At 44.9% G+C, this 17973-nt stretch overlaps 1 protein-coding gene across 7 annotated transcripts in view; it reads left to right on the top strand.

Annotated features, from left to right (window-relative positions):
- The window catches only part of RGL1 (ral guanine nucleotide dissociation stimulator like 1), a 131209-nt gene that overhangs the window by 84430 nt on the left and 28806 nt on the right, over positions 1-17973 (top strand). For 5 of the 7 annotated variants that reach the window (XM_081193288.1, XM_081193291.1, XM_081193290.1 and 2 more), the window contains 2 exons: positions 682-890; positions 9347-9424. In XM_081193288.1, the coding sequence (XP_081049414.1) occupies positions 682-890; positions 9347-9424 (287 nt within the window). Of the gene's footprint in view, positions 1-681; positions 891-2574; positions 2658-9346; positions 9425-10937; positions 11255-17973 lie in introns of those variants that run through there. The other 2 variants (XM_081193293.1, XM_081193294.1) reach the window with 2 other exon arrangements.

The following is a 17973-nucleotide window of genomic DNA, read 5'->3' on the forward strand; positions in this document are numbered from 1 at the left end:
CGCTCAGCCTCTGCTAGCTGTGTCTCGTCTCTCACAATAGCCTACCCCCCCCCATTTTATCAAAATGCTCACAGTATACAGGTCATAGAATGCGACATTATACTGAATGGTTAAATCTGGGCTGACTTCAAGGGTCAGCCGTGTCAGGCACTAGAGGAGACCTGCACTCCAGCAAGATGCCTACTGCCAACTCCCGGAGCACCCATTGTACTACTGCTTCCCCTTTTGGATATTGCTGGCTGTTCACCTGCCCTCTCCAAGCAAGCGAGAGCAACAGAAGATCAGACAGTGGCACAGGCTGGGCTGAGAGGGAGAGCAAGAAAACAGCCAGTGGTGAGAGGAGGGAGACCTGAGGGCATCTTGTCTAAGGTCTTCATATAACTTGGAGCTGGGTTAACAGACCTTCTGGAGTTTAATAGCATCCCCCAACCCTACTGTTTCCCCATTTATTTGCTCTTATGGGCTCAGAGTAGCTTTGGTATGGTTCCCAGATGATCTCCCATCCGGCACCTTGAAGTACCAGACCTATTCAGTTTAATCCACAAAACTACGCCATGTACCTTCAGACCATTCCTGGGCACCCCCTATTAAAAAGTATACCGTATTTGGTTTCACTATGATTGCTCTCCTCTTGGCAGGGGTGTTTGATTAATTTCCCCTTGTTTCTTGCCTTTTGCCTAGGTTGAAGGGGACCAGCTGCCCCCAGGGCATACAGTCAGCCAATATGAGACGTGCAAGATCAGGACAATAAAAGCTGGCACTCTGGAGAAGCTTGTGGAGAACCTTCTAACAGCCTTTGGGGACAATGACTTCACCTACATCAGTATATTTCTGTCCACATACAGGGGCTTTGCATCTACAAAAGAAGTTCTGGAACTTCTCCTGGACCGGTAAGATTGAAAGGCTATTTCAAAAATAGTTTTAAATTATGCCATACAAACTGTCACAAGGGATTAACCACAACAGATTTGTAGATGCATGTAATGAGGTGAAGTTTGGTTTTTGAATTATTGTTAACTTGGGTGATTTTTAAGATGTATTTTAAAGTAAGGGTCTACTACCATCTACCGTTTCAGTTCAACAATTAGCACTGGGACTACTTTGTGCCTTCATGTCGCTTCATTTTTTATTCTGAAGAGAAAGTTCAGGCTTTCTCATGCTAGTAAGGGAAAATGGAAAAATGAATTTGCTTCTGGGGCAGAGATTTAGTGTGGTGTATTTATGCCTGAGGGACGTGGGTGGCGCTGTGGGTAAAACCTCAGCGCCTAGGACTTGCCGATCGCATGGTCGGCGGTTCGAATCCCCGCGGCGGGGTGCGCTCCCGTCGTTCGGTCCCAGCGCCTGCCAACCTAGCAGTTCAAAAGCACCTCCGGGTGCAAGTAGATAAATAGGTACCACTTACCAGCGGGAAGGTAAACGGCGTTCCGTGAGCTGTGCTGGCTCGCCAGATGCAGCTTCGTCACGCTGGCCACGTGACCCGGAAGTGTCTGCGGACAGCGCTGGCTCCTGGCCTATAGAGTGAGATGAGCGCACAACCCTAGAGTCTGGCAAGACTGGCCCGTATGAGCAGGGGTACCTTTACCTATTTATGCCTGACTTAGTCCTCAAATAGCTACATTTCCCCGCCTCCCTATCACTTCTGGAGTGCAGGTCGCTGCTTTGGAGGAATCACTCATACAATCCGAGGTGCTGCCAGGCTTGAGGGGCCTCCTGGAAGCAGCTCATCCAAAAGGCCCCCTCCCAAATTTGACCCTGCTCCCACTTAACCCTGCCAGCGTCGCCTTCACCCCAGCATTTATGCGTTCATGCACACATGCTCTACCTGCCTTCCTCTCTCATGCAAGTCCTTGCTTTGTGGCTAGCCCTGTCATTCCCTCCCCCTCACTTGGAGACTTAGTCAACAGGATGGCTAACAAGGGAGTTTGCTGAATCCAAGCCTACCACTAGACTTACAGTGGTGCCTCGCAAGACGAAATTAATCCGTTCCGCGAGTCTCTTCGTCTTGTGGTTTTTTCGTCTTGCGAAGCACGGCTATTAGCGGCTTAGCGGCTATTAACGGCTTAGCGGCTTTAAGAAAAAGGAAACAAACTTGCAAGAACTCGCAAGACGTTTTGTCTTGCGAAGCAAGCCCATAGGGAAATTTGTCTTGCGGAACGACTCAAAAAACGGAAAACTCTTTCGTCTAGCAAGTTTTTCGTCTTGTGAGGCATTCGTCTTGCGAGGTACCACTGTAGTTTTAAACTTGCCCTTGTGCAAAGAGAGTGCAGTGAACTCAGCCACTCAGATGCTATCCCTACAGCTGCAGAACCTTCTCTGGTGTCCTCATTTGTTCTGCTGCCCCAGAGGTGGCATTTGAGCGGCTGAGCTTTCTGCCACTTCTCTTTGCACTGTGGGAAGTTTTACAGTTAAAGTAAAATGACAAAGCAGCTGCTTCAGGTAGTAGGAGTGCTGCTTGGTAGCCGCTGGCAATTATTTGGGGGCCTTGGACTTATTGCCTGCTAGTCTGATGGCAATGGTGGCACTGATGACAATATGGGAAGTAAATAGTGTACATCTGTCATTTGTCTTTTACAGAAAGAAAAGTGAAGCATGCTTAAGCAGAGAAATAAAGTTACTGGGAATAGTCACCCAGTTTTCCCTTTCCAAGAAACCAAGATGTGTGTTTGTGTGTGTGCGATCTCTAACACAGAATGCCCAGCAACTCACCAAATGAAAATCCTCAGGATTACAACACTTAAAGTGGAGTGAAACCAATATAATTTTGAACTGCAGTTAGGGTTTCTGTCTCCTGTTCTTTAATTTGCAGGGAGCTGCTCTGACAGTGCAAGCTGTATGCTTCTGTTCACGTTCTCCTTTGCAGGCAGGCACACTTCGGTCACACAGTCAAAGAGGACAACTAAACTTGCCTCTTCGTACAGACTGCTTTGCCAGCTTCACAAAATCCATGTGATTTCCTGTGGTTTGTGCTGTAAATCCAGAGTTGAAAGTGAACAAGATTTTAAAAACAAAACACCAGGAACCAATCCCTTACAGATTCTGTACAAGGGGCCACTGTTAAGGATGAATTTTCATTGCAAGCCATGGCTTTCAATTTCCTTTTGAGGGACATCTTGCATTGCAAGGCAAGGGGGTGATTTGTATGCTGTTCTCCTGAGCAAGGCTGAGCTTCCTGTGGGGAGGTCTGCTTTAGTCATGGTTGGCTGGCTGAGGCACAGAATTGGGGGTGGCTGAGGGAAGCTTGTAGTGCAGCTGTTCATTGTTGTTCCTACTTTGTAGTTTAACAAAGAACATCAGTTTGCAGACTGCCAATCGAGCACTTTCATAAAACGCAAGGCTATATATATTATGCGCACTCCCTTCAAACAGGGGTTTGACTGTCGGTGGAAAGGTGAAAAGAGAAGTACTTTTACGGTGACTGGACCTAAGCAACCATCCAACAATTGTGGGCTTGGTAGCTTTGGGTCCAAATTCAAAGTTGTAACATGTTGGGGTTTTCTTTATAATTAACAAAATGCAAGGAGGTTGTATGTTTCGAGTGGGGTTGCAGATACATGGCTTCTGTTAGCAGAACTAAGGATTAATTCACGACCCCAGTTGAGGAGGGTCACCAGCTTGCCTTTGGCGGTGGGCTTATGGGGAGGGTCTTTCTGGGACCTGCTGTTTTGTTTTGTTTCCTCCATTTTTAAAGCAGCGTAGCAGTATGCTACAAACCCAGAAAAAAATCTTTTTTAAAAAAATGAAATAGTGAAAAAGCAAAATAATGCCTCAACACATACCAAATCATAATTATTAAATCAACATTTTAAATAGAATTGAATCATTCTACAAAGTCAGTAATGGCTCTGTTTAAAATATATTTAATCTTTTATAGCAAGAGGCTGGGCGAGTTTGTTGGTTGTTGTTAATATTAGAATATTTCTTAATCTTCACAGCCATCCCTTAGACATCCGGTAGAGCAGGAGCCTCTTAGTCTCAGGGTTGTGGGTTTGAGCCCCACATTGGATGAAATCTTCCTGCATTGCAGGGGGCTGGACTAGATGACCCTCGTGGTCCCTCCCAACTCCACAATTCTTTGATTCTATGATCCCACTAATAAACAATAATGACCCCACTTCTGTTTCTAGGTGTAATGATAAAATCTGTGTCCCTTTAAATAATAATTCCTTCTGTGAATTTAAAATTAAATATCTCTGGAATCTTAAACGCACTTACTTGGGAATAAGTTTTATTGAACTCAGTGGGAGTTCTTTCTTCTGCATAAATGTGTATAGGTTTGCACAGTAAGTTATTTTATAGCACTTAACAAATATCCCTGAACCATATGAAGTAGAAAATCCCTTAATTTATATTCTCTTCAGTCATAATTTGAACCAGCTCCGTAAAATGCCCTTAATAGCTCTGGGGTTAAATGCTACCACAATGGGTTTTTTAAAAAAAGAAGTCCCACTTTTTATATTTATATGCAGCTTTTTCTTCTAAAAATGATGCACTGCACAAAAGTGGAAACCAATAATATTCAAACAGTCTCATATTAAGTGGTTCAGGGATACCAAAACAAAACATCTGTTTTACGAAGTTTCTCTGTGAGACTCTTGGCAGAGAAGAGACTGTGAGCAGGTTCAGTTAGTGAGCCCCACAACAGAAGCCTGCACAAGGACTTCCACTGTTGCAATGGGGCTGCCCCCCTCCCCCCTCTGCACCCTCTCCCCACGCCCCTGAAATTGGCTGGTGGGGGCCAGGAGAACCCATGGAACAGAACAGCGCAAGGCGGGAGAAGAGGGTGGATCATTCCATTTAATGGGGCTCCTTAGGGCCCTAAGTAATGTTAATCAAACTGTGATAAATGGCCAACGGTAAGAATCATATGACTTCCAAAGCATTCTGCCATATAAATGCAGTCAGAAAAGAGGCCCTTCCCACAGGTTTTATGGGCAGACAGGCAAAAAAGAGTAAAAAAAAATGGTGAGAATCCCCATAGGAAATGAAATTAAGAGAAATTAACTAATGGGTAAAAGCTAATTTCTTCAAATTCAGGCTAAGAACCAAAAACTGATGGGGACAAGTTCTAATCTCAGGAAGCAAGGCATTCCAGAGATAAGGTTAAAACAAGGGAGGAGGGTCAGAAACAAGATGAGATTTTGGGTTTGACAAGAAGTCAAATACCTTTAGAGAGGGAAGTATAAAGAGAGCAAAAAGATAAGGAGCCAGAACTTGCAGACATTTCTAAGTTAAAAGAAGTTTATTAAACCCTATTGGGAAATCAAATCAGTGTAGAACAGTAAGGAGAGGGAAAGCATGGGGTTAATAGGAAGAGGAGGAGGAGGAAGGAAGGGACTTTCAGAAGTTTAAAATTGAGGAGAAATCAGGTTGACAGTAAGGATAGGAAAGACCATCTTTCAGAGCATTGCAAGGATCAGGGGGTATAGGCAGATTGTGAGAATTAAGCAGAATAGTTATAGTATCAGTTTGAAAGAAAAGGCTTCATACACATTTACCTGTGAGTGAATCCTATTGAACTCTACAGGTGTTCCAAGATTTAGGGAAGTCTCCATGTGTCTCCTCCTCCTCAGACATCCACATTAATATGGGTAGCTGGGCAATGGCCAGGAAGAGCCATGTGGCATCAGGGGGAGTGGAAAGAGCAGGACCCTGGTCAGCTGGGTTTCCTGTGATTATGTCATAATAAGAAGTATGTCTCCATCAGAGGCAGATGGATGTTGACTGTGAAGGAACAGGATACCCTTTGTTGCCGCCATAGAACTTGTAAAGCATTGTGCTTTTACCTGAGTGAAACAGCACCACCATCTTCTCTAAATTTACAGCTTTTTCTCTAGCCCCTTTATCTGCAGAGATACATGGATAAATCCAAAATTCACAGTAGGACCATATCTGTATTAGGATTAACTAAAATGTCATAAAACAGTGAACAATCTTTCAAGTTCTCCAGAATTCTTCATCAAGCAAGATGTTTTAGTGGGGAAAGGAGGGGGAGGCTGGGAGTGCTGTAGTCACTCCCCAAGCCTGAAGCTCTTGAGCTAAAATGCAGGGCTTTTTTGTAGGCATAATTTGTTTCGTTTCTCAAGATGCAAGGCAGATTGTCAGATGTTTTCAGGGCAGGACACATTTTTAAAATTAAAGTCTAGTAGCCATTCAGTTCTGCCTCCAGCCTTAAGGTCTTTGGGGAGCCAGAGGGCACAAGTAAAGGGGTGTGTGGCAGTCTTTGTATTAGCAAAGCTGGATATTATTTTTTAAGTGGTGTGCCAGGTAAAAGTCAGCTGGAACAAAAACTGGGTACCATTATCTAGTGTTTGGAGGACACTGAATGCTGAAATGGTGAAGTTTCTGCCAGATAAAAGAGTTCTGGAGAACTGAAAAGCTTGCTCCCTGTTGTGCAATATTTTTGTTAGTCTTACTAATGGAATTTCCCTATTGTGGAATTTGTTTTTTTAATAAGTCAGCACAGCTACCTGTGCTTTTCATAACAGGGAAATGTGCAAGCTGTGTTTCTGTTTTTCTATTGGCGGATGGAGAGGGAAAGTGGGGAAGAAGGCTGGATCTGAAGCTTGCTCCAGAATCCATTTACCTGCTTAAACTCTTGTTAAAGTTGAATTTCTAAAACTCCAATCCTCTACTCACTTACAGTATGAGGAAGCAAGTCCCCAAGGAGGTTTACTTCTGGTTAGTCTTGTATAAGATTGCATTCTAAGTAATTTTTTTTTTTTGAACATAATTTTTATTATTTTTTATTAAGTAATTTTAACCATATCAGACATACTTATTTTTTTTGCTATCCCACATTGAGTTATAAAGGCCCATCTGTACACCTGGAAGTTCTTTCACTATAAAATTTTGTACCACAGTCCTGCTTTGTTCCTCTTGATACAGTTCCTAATCTGAAAATCAAAATTGCCTCAGTCATGAGATTTTAATTGGTAGAACAAGCTTTAGGGAGCAACTTGTTAGCATTTCTCTTTCTATTATACACAAATGGGGCATAAAAGCAGGAGTTGTTATCCTTGCAATGCAGTTGATGCAGCTTCAAATGATGATTTGGTCATCCGCCTTACCTTTCCTCCTGGTACTTCAGGTGGGCTATCAAGTTTTTAAAATATGTTTCCTGAAAGTGCCACTTATATGTTCATGCAGTTCTAAAGTAAAGGTAAACGGACCCCTGACCATTAGGTCCAGTCATGAATGACTCTGGGGTTGCGGCGCTCATCTCGCTTTATTGGCCGAGGGAGCCAGCATGACTAAGCCGCTTCTGGTGAACCAGAGCAGCGCACGGAAACGCCGTCTATCTTCCCACTGGAGTGGTACCTATTTATCTACTTGCACTTTGACGTGCTTTCGAACTGCTAGGTTGGCAGGAGCAGGGACCGAGCAACGGGAGCTCACCCCGTTGCAGGGATTCGAACCGCCGACCTTCTGATCGGCAAGTGCTAGGCTCTGTGGTTTAACCCACAGCGCTACCCATGTCTGTTCTAAAACTCACTCTTTAAAACAAAGTGGCCAAATTGCCTGATGAAAGTAGATTCATTATGTCACAGGTGCCAGCCAGTCAAAGTTGTGCACAGACAGAATCTGATGCAAACTGGAAACTGATATCACCCTAATTTGAAACTTGGAGAAAATTTGTCTTTATTGCAGTGTGCTTCATGGGTGTAGCCAAAGGGAGGCAGGGAGGGGCAGCTGCCACTCCCATCAAGTAAAACAGAAGGAATACTTAACTGACCAATCACAATGGTTCTGCCCCCACTAACAAAAGTCCTGCCCCCCCCCAACAAAAGTCCTGGCCGCACCCATGGTGTGCGTCTATAGTTGTCTTACTTCTCAATAGTGTTTCATTTGCTCTCAACCTAAAATAATTCTATTTCATTTCATTCTAGCTCATGTTTTCTCTTTCATATCCCTCTGCAAATTTAGGGGTGCTTCATGACATTACGTAGCAGCCTTGGTATGCCACTGACTGTGCACTAGACAAAGAACCCTTGGCAGGGAACCACAGCTAATCCCCACAGTCTGAAGCAACCCTTAATAAAGAAAATGTTCTGGTTTGTCAGTATGGAAGATTCTTTACCATGTAGTAGTTTTGAGAACAAGTTATTCTCTAATTGCATGCTGCATTCTTTGATTCATATACAAATGTGGGAAGATGTGCGTGAGTGGGGAGGGGGCACCCAGCAGCTCAGTGGGCGCAAGCAAGGCATGCTGTTTCCCTCCTATTTCTCCTCAGTGTGACATGGAAAGCTCAGATCCTGCTGCCAGCAGAGAGTGCCTCAATACCTTAAGTTCATAGCACACAGTCTTCTCACAGCGGGAGGCCCCAGATCACACTAAACAGACATTAAGTGTGTCCAACGCAGTGGTCATGTGCTTGTTCTGCAATTCCACAGATAACACCATAAAAATTTAGTACTGATTCATACCCAATGCACTTTACAACAGAAGAAAGTGATGCTGCAGAAAAGGGATAAAAAAATGTTCAAAGTTGAATCATTGTCAGACACACATTGCTTACTTGATACAAAATGCATAACTATATGAAACATGGATGGGGAACCTGCAGCCACACACAGCCTGATGTTGATGAGCAACTCCCATCATCCTTGACCATTGGTCCTGCTGGCTGGGGCTTATGGGAGTTGGAGTCTGACAACATTTGGAGAGCCACAGGTTCCCCATCACAGATATATTGCATATGTAAGCATGTAGTAATAAAGATACATAAACTGTAGTGGAAGTATGTTAATGTTAATTCAAATTCTGCATTGGTTAGGAAAGTTAGTACCAAGCTCTTCATTCCTTATGTATATAATTGATTTGCTACATTAGCTTTTAGAAGTTTGCCTGCTGTTTGTGGAAGACTTTTAAGCACTTATTTTATGCATTGATACTTCCCCTGGAGCCCTTGGAACAGTCAGAAATAATATATAAATGAATATTTACAGTCCTGTAAAAGGAGCTCTAGAAAGCATGGATGTTTTCATATTCCTGATGGAGAGTTTGTGTAATCAGGTCTTTTAAATATTTATGTAAAAAAGAGTTCACATTTGGAACTACTGAACTATCTACCTGGCTTAGTAACCCTCATGAGATACTGATGGCCAAGAAGCAGCTGGGGGGGGGGGGGACAAGAGAAAGAGGAAAGGCTGCATTTCACTTTTTTCTGCCTTTCAGCTCCTTAGCTGGTCCTGTGGCAGCAGCCTTCCAGTGGTGTTAAACTTCCTGTTATTTGCTAGTTAGGGAGCAGGGGAGTTTTTAATCAGCTCTTAATATCGGATTCCCCTCCACCCACCCTTTTATTTTTAACCACTGCCTACAGTTTATATTTTCCTGTTGCATTTAGATATGGAAACCTGGAGATCTCAAACTGTGAAGAAGATGGGAGCCAGAACTCTGCTGAGACCAAAACACTACTCAGGAAGTAAGTGTCGCATTTCTCTGAACAGCAAAAATCACAGCCAGAATGGAATACTGAGAAAAGGATGTGGTCAGCTAGTCCTTGGTAAACTTTACATCAATCGGCTTATTGCGTGCTCAGCTGCAGAGCCTCCACCACCCTGGGGCAAGGGCTCTGCATGCAAAGTTTAGGTGGTCTAACAGGGATTTTGTGCAGAGTAGCTGTTTTTTATGGAGAGTAAGGACATGAGAAGCTGTCTAAGGGCATCCAGAATGGCTTGGGGCAGGCGGGATGTTTGTTGCCTGGTGTCCAACTCAATGCCCAGGTAAGACAGGGAAGTGCCAGGACCTTCTGTTTTTTCCGCTGCTAACGGAATGCCAAAGTCAGCAGCCATCTGTTGGAATAAATACAACACATCCTGACAGGAATCTGAACCTGCTGGGCCAATAATCATCTAAATAATGTGTGATATGCCTGGAACAGGACTTAAGCTTAGTGGCCCATTCTACAAATGTGCTGAAGGTTTCAAAGGCTGCGCATGTGATAGAGCACCCCATAGGCATTGCCTTATCCAAGTGCCATTGATCCTGGAATTTGAAGCCTAGCAGGTGAAAGTCACTAGGATGAACAGGAAGCAGGCGGAAGGCCAACTCCATGATACACTTTGCGAGCAATGCCCCACATCCACACTCCTTGATCAGCTTCATCACATGATCAAAGGAGGCCTAACACACAGTACACAATTCCTGAGGGATGACGTCATTTCCTGAGCCCTGTTTTGGATGGGACAGATTGTTAATCATGTGGAACTCACTGGGCGTCTTCTTGGGAGCAATGGCCAAAGGTGATACATTGAGGTTATCGAATGGAGCATGAGAGAACGGGCCCACTATTCTGCCTAATTTTTCCCCTTTAGAATCTTACACCATGCCACCTCTGGCATTTCCCTGACCGATTTTTGAATAGATGAATTAGAGGGAGGAGGACACCTGCAGCTGGCATACGGAAACCCTTGCTAAAACCTTTTACCAGTTATTCTACGGCCGCTTTTATCAGGATACAAGTGAAGAAAGGGGAGCATGGCAGGTAGGGAGACAGATGCAGCAAGAGAGGCGCCACGTCAGGCCACAACCACCGCTCATCGAGGAGGTACATTAAGCAGCCATTACATAAAGGAAGGCCACAACTTTGTTGCAACTGTGCAAAGGGGTAAACACCAGAAGCGCTGATTGCCACAAAGGAAGCCAAATGCAGGGACCACTGCGTGAAGAGGTTTATGAAAAGCAAGATAGCATTACTGATCCTACTAAAGGTTAAGAGCACAAGCTTCTGCATGTCTGCTCAGACCTATGTCTTATTGAGACCCTTATAATTCTCTTGGGAGTTCCACTTCATCTAATGGTACATGAAAATACGGATGCTTCCAGATGGGAGTTTATTATGGAATCGGTGGTGCTTATGTCCACAGGTCTTTAGTTTTGGTTTGGTTTTGTTTTGCAGTATTTAAACAAGGCTGTGATCATCAAAGTGCCAACAGAAATGATTTCCTCTTTAATAATTTCATCCAGATTTCCCCTTACCAAGGAAAATCCAATAGGTACATAGGAACATAGCAAACTGCCTCATACAGAGTCAGGTCATTGGTCCTTCTGACTCAGGACACCCGTGCTTCTCAGACTGTCTGCTGTGAGGACAAGCAGTTTACTTTCTCTAGTGGGCCCTGGACTGGAAGCATATTTGGTCATGGAAGTGTCCCACCCAACCTGGGCTTTAGTGGAGTCAGGGACCAGCACTGGGTTGTGGACCACCACTCTGAGCAGCCCTGACCAGCAGTGGCTCTCCGGATTCAGACAGGTACTGAACTTGGGGCCTCCTGCATTCAAAACAGACACTCTTACCACTGAGCTACTGTCCGGTATAACCAATTATACATCGGTAGTCACTGCTGATACAGAAGCATGTTGGCACATTTTGCAGGATTGGTGGTATGTCATGCGTCTGGTGGCTGTCCTCTATTGCCACACTTGTTTGTGCCCATAGGCGCCGACTCCATGGGGCCTGATGGGGCCCGAGCCCCCTCAAAATTCGTTTGGGGGGGCTCTGCCCCCCCAATAATCTTGGGCGCCCCTCCAGCAGAGCACCACCGCCGCCCCTCCCCCAGCCCAAAATGCACAAGGTCGGGCTGCATGCCTCCTGCCCTCCCTCCCGAGCAAAAGCTCCACCCAATTTCCTTCGGAGCTGATTAATAGGCGCAGCACGCTCTCCCCTATTCGCTCACGAGGAGGCGGCGCCACTTTATCTGCATATTCATGAGCTTATTAATTATTCATGAGCTTTCGCGGGCTCCCCCAATATTTTTTATAAGTCGGCGCCCCTGTTTGTGCCTTACAATCTAACCATTTTGTTTCTGGCAACTGCCAATATTGGAATCCTATTTCTATTTATTGTTGCATGTTCAGGTTGGGAGAGAGACTCAGGATCTCCATGCTGTACATGTGTAATTGTGGTGCCTCATTTGTTTTGGGGAGGCTTGGTCCTGGGAGCCAGTGCAGCAGAGTCCTTGTTTGGCTGTTTGGCATGTTCTGCTTGGCTCACAGGGTTCTGCTGCTTGGAAGCCGGGACCAGATTGGGTTTCCCATTGTCAATCCAAAGGTGGAAGGACTGGCTGCAACCATGACTCTTGCCACCAATCTGCTTTGCAAGCAAAATAAAATAAAATAAAATTGTTTGCCGATTTGCACCAGCAAGTGAGCACTACTGTTTTGAGCCCATGTTTTCACCTTCAGATAGTCATGCTAAATGTTGAGACTACCGTCCCCAAGGGCTGCATTTGCATATCATGATAAACTGTCTTATCCTGACTGGAGTGAGCCTACTCTTCTTGAGCCCATGTCCCCTCCTCTCCCCTCTCCTGCTCAACAGCCACAAGGAAGCAACTTGGAAGCGTTTCCTTTTTGCTTTCTGTTAACCCTGGCTTTTCATACTGTTCAAACCCAACTAACTGCAGTTAGTCTTAGCTACTGTTTGCTTGAAACAAGGCAACTTAAAACCAAGGCTTGTTTGAATAACCACAGTTAAAATTAACCACAGTTTAAAGTTTAGGCATAATTCTAGAATGTGGTTATTTTACTTATTCATTAAATGTGTATACCGCCAGTTCACAACAAAAAATACAAAATGAGACCACAAAATACACTATACCACACTGACTCTAAAACTTAAAATCCTGGCAGTAAGAATAAAACTAGGGGTGGGAGTGTCTATTTCAGGATCTGAAGAGGCTTATAGTCTGTCTTTCTCACCTTTCCAGAAAGAATAGTATGGCTTCAGGCAAAGGCCTTTCAGGCCTTGAGAAATGTACTAGCTCTGTTCTTCTCCCTCTGTCCTTTTGTTATGAAGTACTTTGTATCACACGAGACAATTTAAACCTTGTCAGATATGCCTGGGAGACTTTAGCATAATATTGCGGGTACATAAACTGGCTGATAGCCAAAAGGGGCCTGGGCATGACTCCAGACGGAGCCACTGATTCCTGTCTGACCTTCGTATGTTTTGGTCAGTCCAGCTATAATATTGAACTAAATTGCTGCAGATGGGCCCCCCCCCCTTTCTCAGACACAATGGATATGTTTTGCTAGATTTCATGGGAAAATTAGTTGCTGCAGATATGAAACTTGGTGATATGGACTTGCTGCAGAGGGCAATACAAGATACGAAATGGTTTTCGGCCCTGAGTATATGTAAATGAGTATGTGTAGATTGTAGGCTCCTCGGAGCAGAAGCTTTTCCTTTTAAAATTCTGGCAAGCTCCAAAGCGCATTGATGGTGCTGTGTAGATAAAACAAAGATAAAGAATCACATTTGCATGTTGCAAAAAGGCAGCACCCGGGGCCTGGCTCTTGGGTGCATTTATCATATTGCAGAATATTAGAACTTGCAATAGCAATGGCTTTAATGCAACCTTGGGATTCTTTTAACAAAATACCGGTAATTACATTATTTCCTAAAACATAATAGATGGTTAATTTTCCTATCATCCTGTTTATGCTGCTTATTTTTTATTATTAATCCATGCAAAAATACAAATTGTGTTTTTTGTTCCTTTTTTCTTGGCAAAGTGTTTGAGTTTGTGTGGGACTCTAAAGCACGCCCTGCAGGCTATGCCTTGAGCAATCTGAACTGGAGGGGGGTGAGGTGGGCTGCCCCATTGGCTTGGCAATATACTAACTAGCTGGCAAAAATGACAGAGAACAGTAACTGAGGGGCAGGGCAGCGGTCCATAGCATCCTCCTGCTCACTGCTGCTTGGGTGTAGCAAGGGTTTTTGTGGGGGGGGGGGGTCAGCTGAACTTTTTTTAGGGGATCCATCAAAGTGGCTGAGCTTTTTTAGGAGATTCCCCCCCAAGTTGTTGAGCATTTTGGGGGATATCAAAAAGAGGACATTACAGGGGCAGGCTTTGGTTGGGGGTGTCAGGCTTTTTCGGGGGGGGGTACCACTCTTGGCTAGGCACATGCGCTGGAGCAGACAATACCTCTGAAGCAAGAAGCATACTTCAGTAGGCAATTACCGGCTTACTGACAGTAGCATTATTTTTGTAGCACTAAAAGACCAGATCAGGAAGAGTTAAAAATAACAGGGTGCAAACTGAAATGGCATTGAGACTGTAGAATATCTACAGTCTAGTAATAGTCTCTACACAGATTAGATGTATTTCATTCTATTTAAATTATAGAAATCATTTCTACTGTAGCACCTAGATACATACATTCACATATGCAAACTTAATGTAAACTCTGTCCTGTTTCTGGGAATGTATTCTCTCTTGGCATTGTGTAAGTGGCAATACTAACTACAGTTGTTTTTTAAACGATGTTGATGCTGATGCACTTTTCAGCTCATGGATTCTTTGTGGGCAGGATCTTTTTTGCCTTTTGTCTCCTCTTGGGTTTATTATTCATCCAGTAAAGCACGGTGTCCTGTTTCAGTGTTACATAAATAATTGCACCAAAGGAATGGACTTAAGAGAAGCAGCCACTGAATGAATGTGAGATGAGTGAAAGCATATTGGCTGAAGGCCTGCAGAGCCTGGGAAACCTGCAGTGGGATATGTTTAAAGTTTTGTTTGTGCTGTTGAATGCAATCAACTTTCATTCTTGCAAAGAGTAAAATAACAAAAGAAACCAATGTGGCTGAAATGAGGAGACAAAGGGCCAAATGGTGGCAATTAAGAGAAGGAGAAAATGGGGAAGGTTATAAAAACAAGCCAGATTATTTGCACAATGGGGAAAGGAGGAAAAGTGAGTAATGGCAACAGTGGTTGAGGCATGGTCAATTTAAAAGCAAATATCACTAAAATGTAGAGGCCTGGCACAACATTCAGCAGTGCACCCTGGGGACCTAAGTGTACTGTCAGTTGCAATTATGGGGAAACCAGATATTCCATGGATCTTTAGTTTTCATGCATGCCCACATAAAAACCAAGGACCACCATTCTAGAGGAGACCCCATACTTTGTGTGTATATGTTACAGATTGAATCCAGAGGTTCTCCCAGCAATGCGGGTGTGGGATTTGGTAGTGCAGCAGCAGGCGCCACAGGGAGAAACTTCTTAGATTATTCTAGGAATGTGTCCTGGAAGATGACAAAACTACAATCTGTAATAGGGGGTGGATATTTTTTAAATGTTCATAGCCATTTAGAGTAGTTGATGGCCACCTGGCGGTATGTGGGCTGAGTTTTGCCCCCAGTACTGGCTGCATTTCAGCCTCCCTACCCTTCCGTATCTGTGCAAGGGAGGAAACTCCCATCTCTCTGGGTGGGCATGCACAGTGGAATAACCACCCTCCTCAGTGTTTGATGGACAAAAACTGAAGCAGAGCTTGTGGTAGTTCATTGGCAAGGAAAGGTACATGTCTTTCTGCAAGGTACAAAGTGCACATATGAACCGGTCCTTGATCCAATGGGTGCCAAAGTATATGACTTCCCAAGTTGATCTTATTGTCCAGTCTCGCCTCACAAAATGAGGCTGCCATAGTCTGGTCTCATCAAAGAACCAAATATCAAACAAAATAAGGGCTAAAGCTAGTTGAGCTTCAAGCTTTTGGAAGCTGGCCTCTTCTTCCTCCCCCTTCCCCCTTCCCCAGCCTTGTTTGTTATTCTCTGTAGAGGGCATTATCAAGAGCTTACTAAAGGGTGGAAGTATTTGCGTGGCGAGTTCCCGCCCCCCACCAGGATAAATAAAGACACGAGACACCATAGTTTAAGGTTAAATGGGCGAATTAGGCCACAACTTTATTGAATTCAGGAATGAGAGGCATTGGCTTAGGCATTGGTCCTAACGACTATCCGGCTCCAGCCCATTTGCTGGAGACACGGGGAAGGGTTAACACTATATTGGGGGAGTCTCCTGCCGAGGCACGTCGACTAGGAGCTCCCCCGGGTCACCGCTCGGGGGCATGCATTTGGCCCACACCTCCATAGGCTTCGGACAGGGCCACGCCCCCCGGAGTCCTTTAACGGACCACCCTTCGCTCACTGGGGGGAGGTGATGGCGTTCCTCCCCCCCCCACATCCTCTTAACCCCTTCTTACCAATGCCTACCGCCACACGAGCAACTAGCCGGCGAAAAGAGGGCGAGCCCCCTCCGCACCGGCCCTAAATAGGGCAGGTCACGCCCCCCAGCCACCCGATTGGCTGGCTGGGGGGGCAGACGCGGCCGGGATTCCCCTGTTCTCGCGGGGGCTGAAACCAGCCCCCGCTCACGTGGGGGGTGGGCGTGAAGCCCGCAACCCCACCTCCTGGGCAGGCTGGAAGTGGCTTTGTGAAGCACAAAACTCTCAGCCTGCATCTGCAAGCTGTCACTCTCAAAAGCACAGTCAAGAATCAACATAGGCGCCGACTCCATGGGGCTTGAGGGGGCCCGAGCCCCCTCAAAAATTCGTTTGGGGGGGCTCTGCCCCCCCAATAATCTCCGGCGCCCCTCCAGCAGAGCGCCATCGCCGCCCCTCCCCCAGCCCAAAATGCACAGGGTCGGGCTGCATGCCTCCTGCCCTCCCTCCCGAGCAAAAGCTCCACCCAATTTCAGGCGCAGCAGGCTCTCCCCTATTCGCTCACGAGGAGGCGGCGCCACTTTATTTGCATATTCATGAGCTTATTTATTATTCATGAGCTTTCCCGGGCCCCCCCAATATTTTTTATAAGTCCGCGTCCCTGAGAATCAATAGTGTGTTGTGGCCAAGACAATTAATATAAGCTAAACTTTAAACAAATGCATGGTTCATAAAAGTGAGGTTTATTAAAAACTTTGCAGAGAGCCATCTCTCATTGTGAAGAATGGAGTCAATTATGGCAGTTTTTTTTGGTCTGAGAATAAGCCTCCTAGCTGTATCTGTGTCTTTGACTTGACAAGAACAGGGAGTTTCTTCGCAGGGACCATTCAAGCTGCTGCAAGGTTTGGGTGCTTGTCCAAACTTTTTCCAGAAAGTGTTCCTCCCTAATACACTGATTAAATCGTCAGCTGATAGGAGGTCAGTGTGCTGCAAGCACTGTCTGCATAGCTTGTCTTTTTAAGTCCTTACAGACTGACATTATTTCGTTGGTGAAATCAGTCTATGATAACTTTCATTTCAGCTCCTCTGTGAGTGGCGCTGTGTACTTCATGCAAAAATAAAATAAAATAGTGACTTCTACACTTTCCCACACTTCAGGGTAAATCACACGAAAATCACATTAGTAAAACACATTAGATACATGCACAGCACATGCATTTTGGCATGAGTCTGCCACATGGTTATGTCAGGTTTCAAGGGTGCCTTCCTTTATCCAAGGAAGTTCAGCCTCTTACCAAAACACTTAGCCAGGAAAGCCTGGTCCCAGGTGCAGCAGAGTCTCAACAAGCCAAGGTCACACACAGATAATCATTCTAAGTCCAAAGCAAGTTGAGGAAACACTTTCAAGGTCAAGGTCTCAGATTGTTCAGCAAAGGGGAGCAGCAGGACCAAGGAGCCAGAGGCTGGTGTTGTTTCCAGCAACTGGAAAGATCTCTCCTCCGCCTGCGCTACTTTTTTGAACCAAAACAGTGTTGACTGCCAAGGTGATTTTCAAAATCTAATTGAGTTGGGGAATTTTAGTTTTGAAAATTTGCAGTCCTGAAAGCTGGTGTTTTAACTTATTCTTGGCTTCTCTTGTTTGTTTTTGTGTTATTTACCGGTATATCATAATGGCCATTGATTACGAACAATAAAAATCTGACTGAATGGTATCACAGTAAGTAAAAGGTCTAGAGGCTATCTATTCCATTTTCTAAATGAAAATTTAAAAAACCCCTCAAGGATGTAGCCTTGAATACCCCTCCCTTTAAATTTAGCCCCCTCTCACTGTAAGTTGGGGAAGCTGGAATTACATGGGGATAGCTTTCTTTCGTCCCTCCTTCTGACATAATGTCTTCAGAATGGGATCTGATGGATCCCAGGCTCATGATGAGGGCTTACTGTCAGAGAGCAAAAGCTGAGCCACTCCTACAGATCATTTCCTGCCTCGGAATATACCCCCATCCAGAAAGGGGACATGTATGA

Source organism: Podarcis bocagei, assembly GCF_964188305.1.
Source record: "Podarcis bocagei genome assembly, chromosome: 5".
NCBI lineage: Eukaryota > Metazoa > Chordata > Lepidosauria > Squamata > Lacertidae > Podarcis > Podarcis bocagei.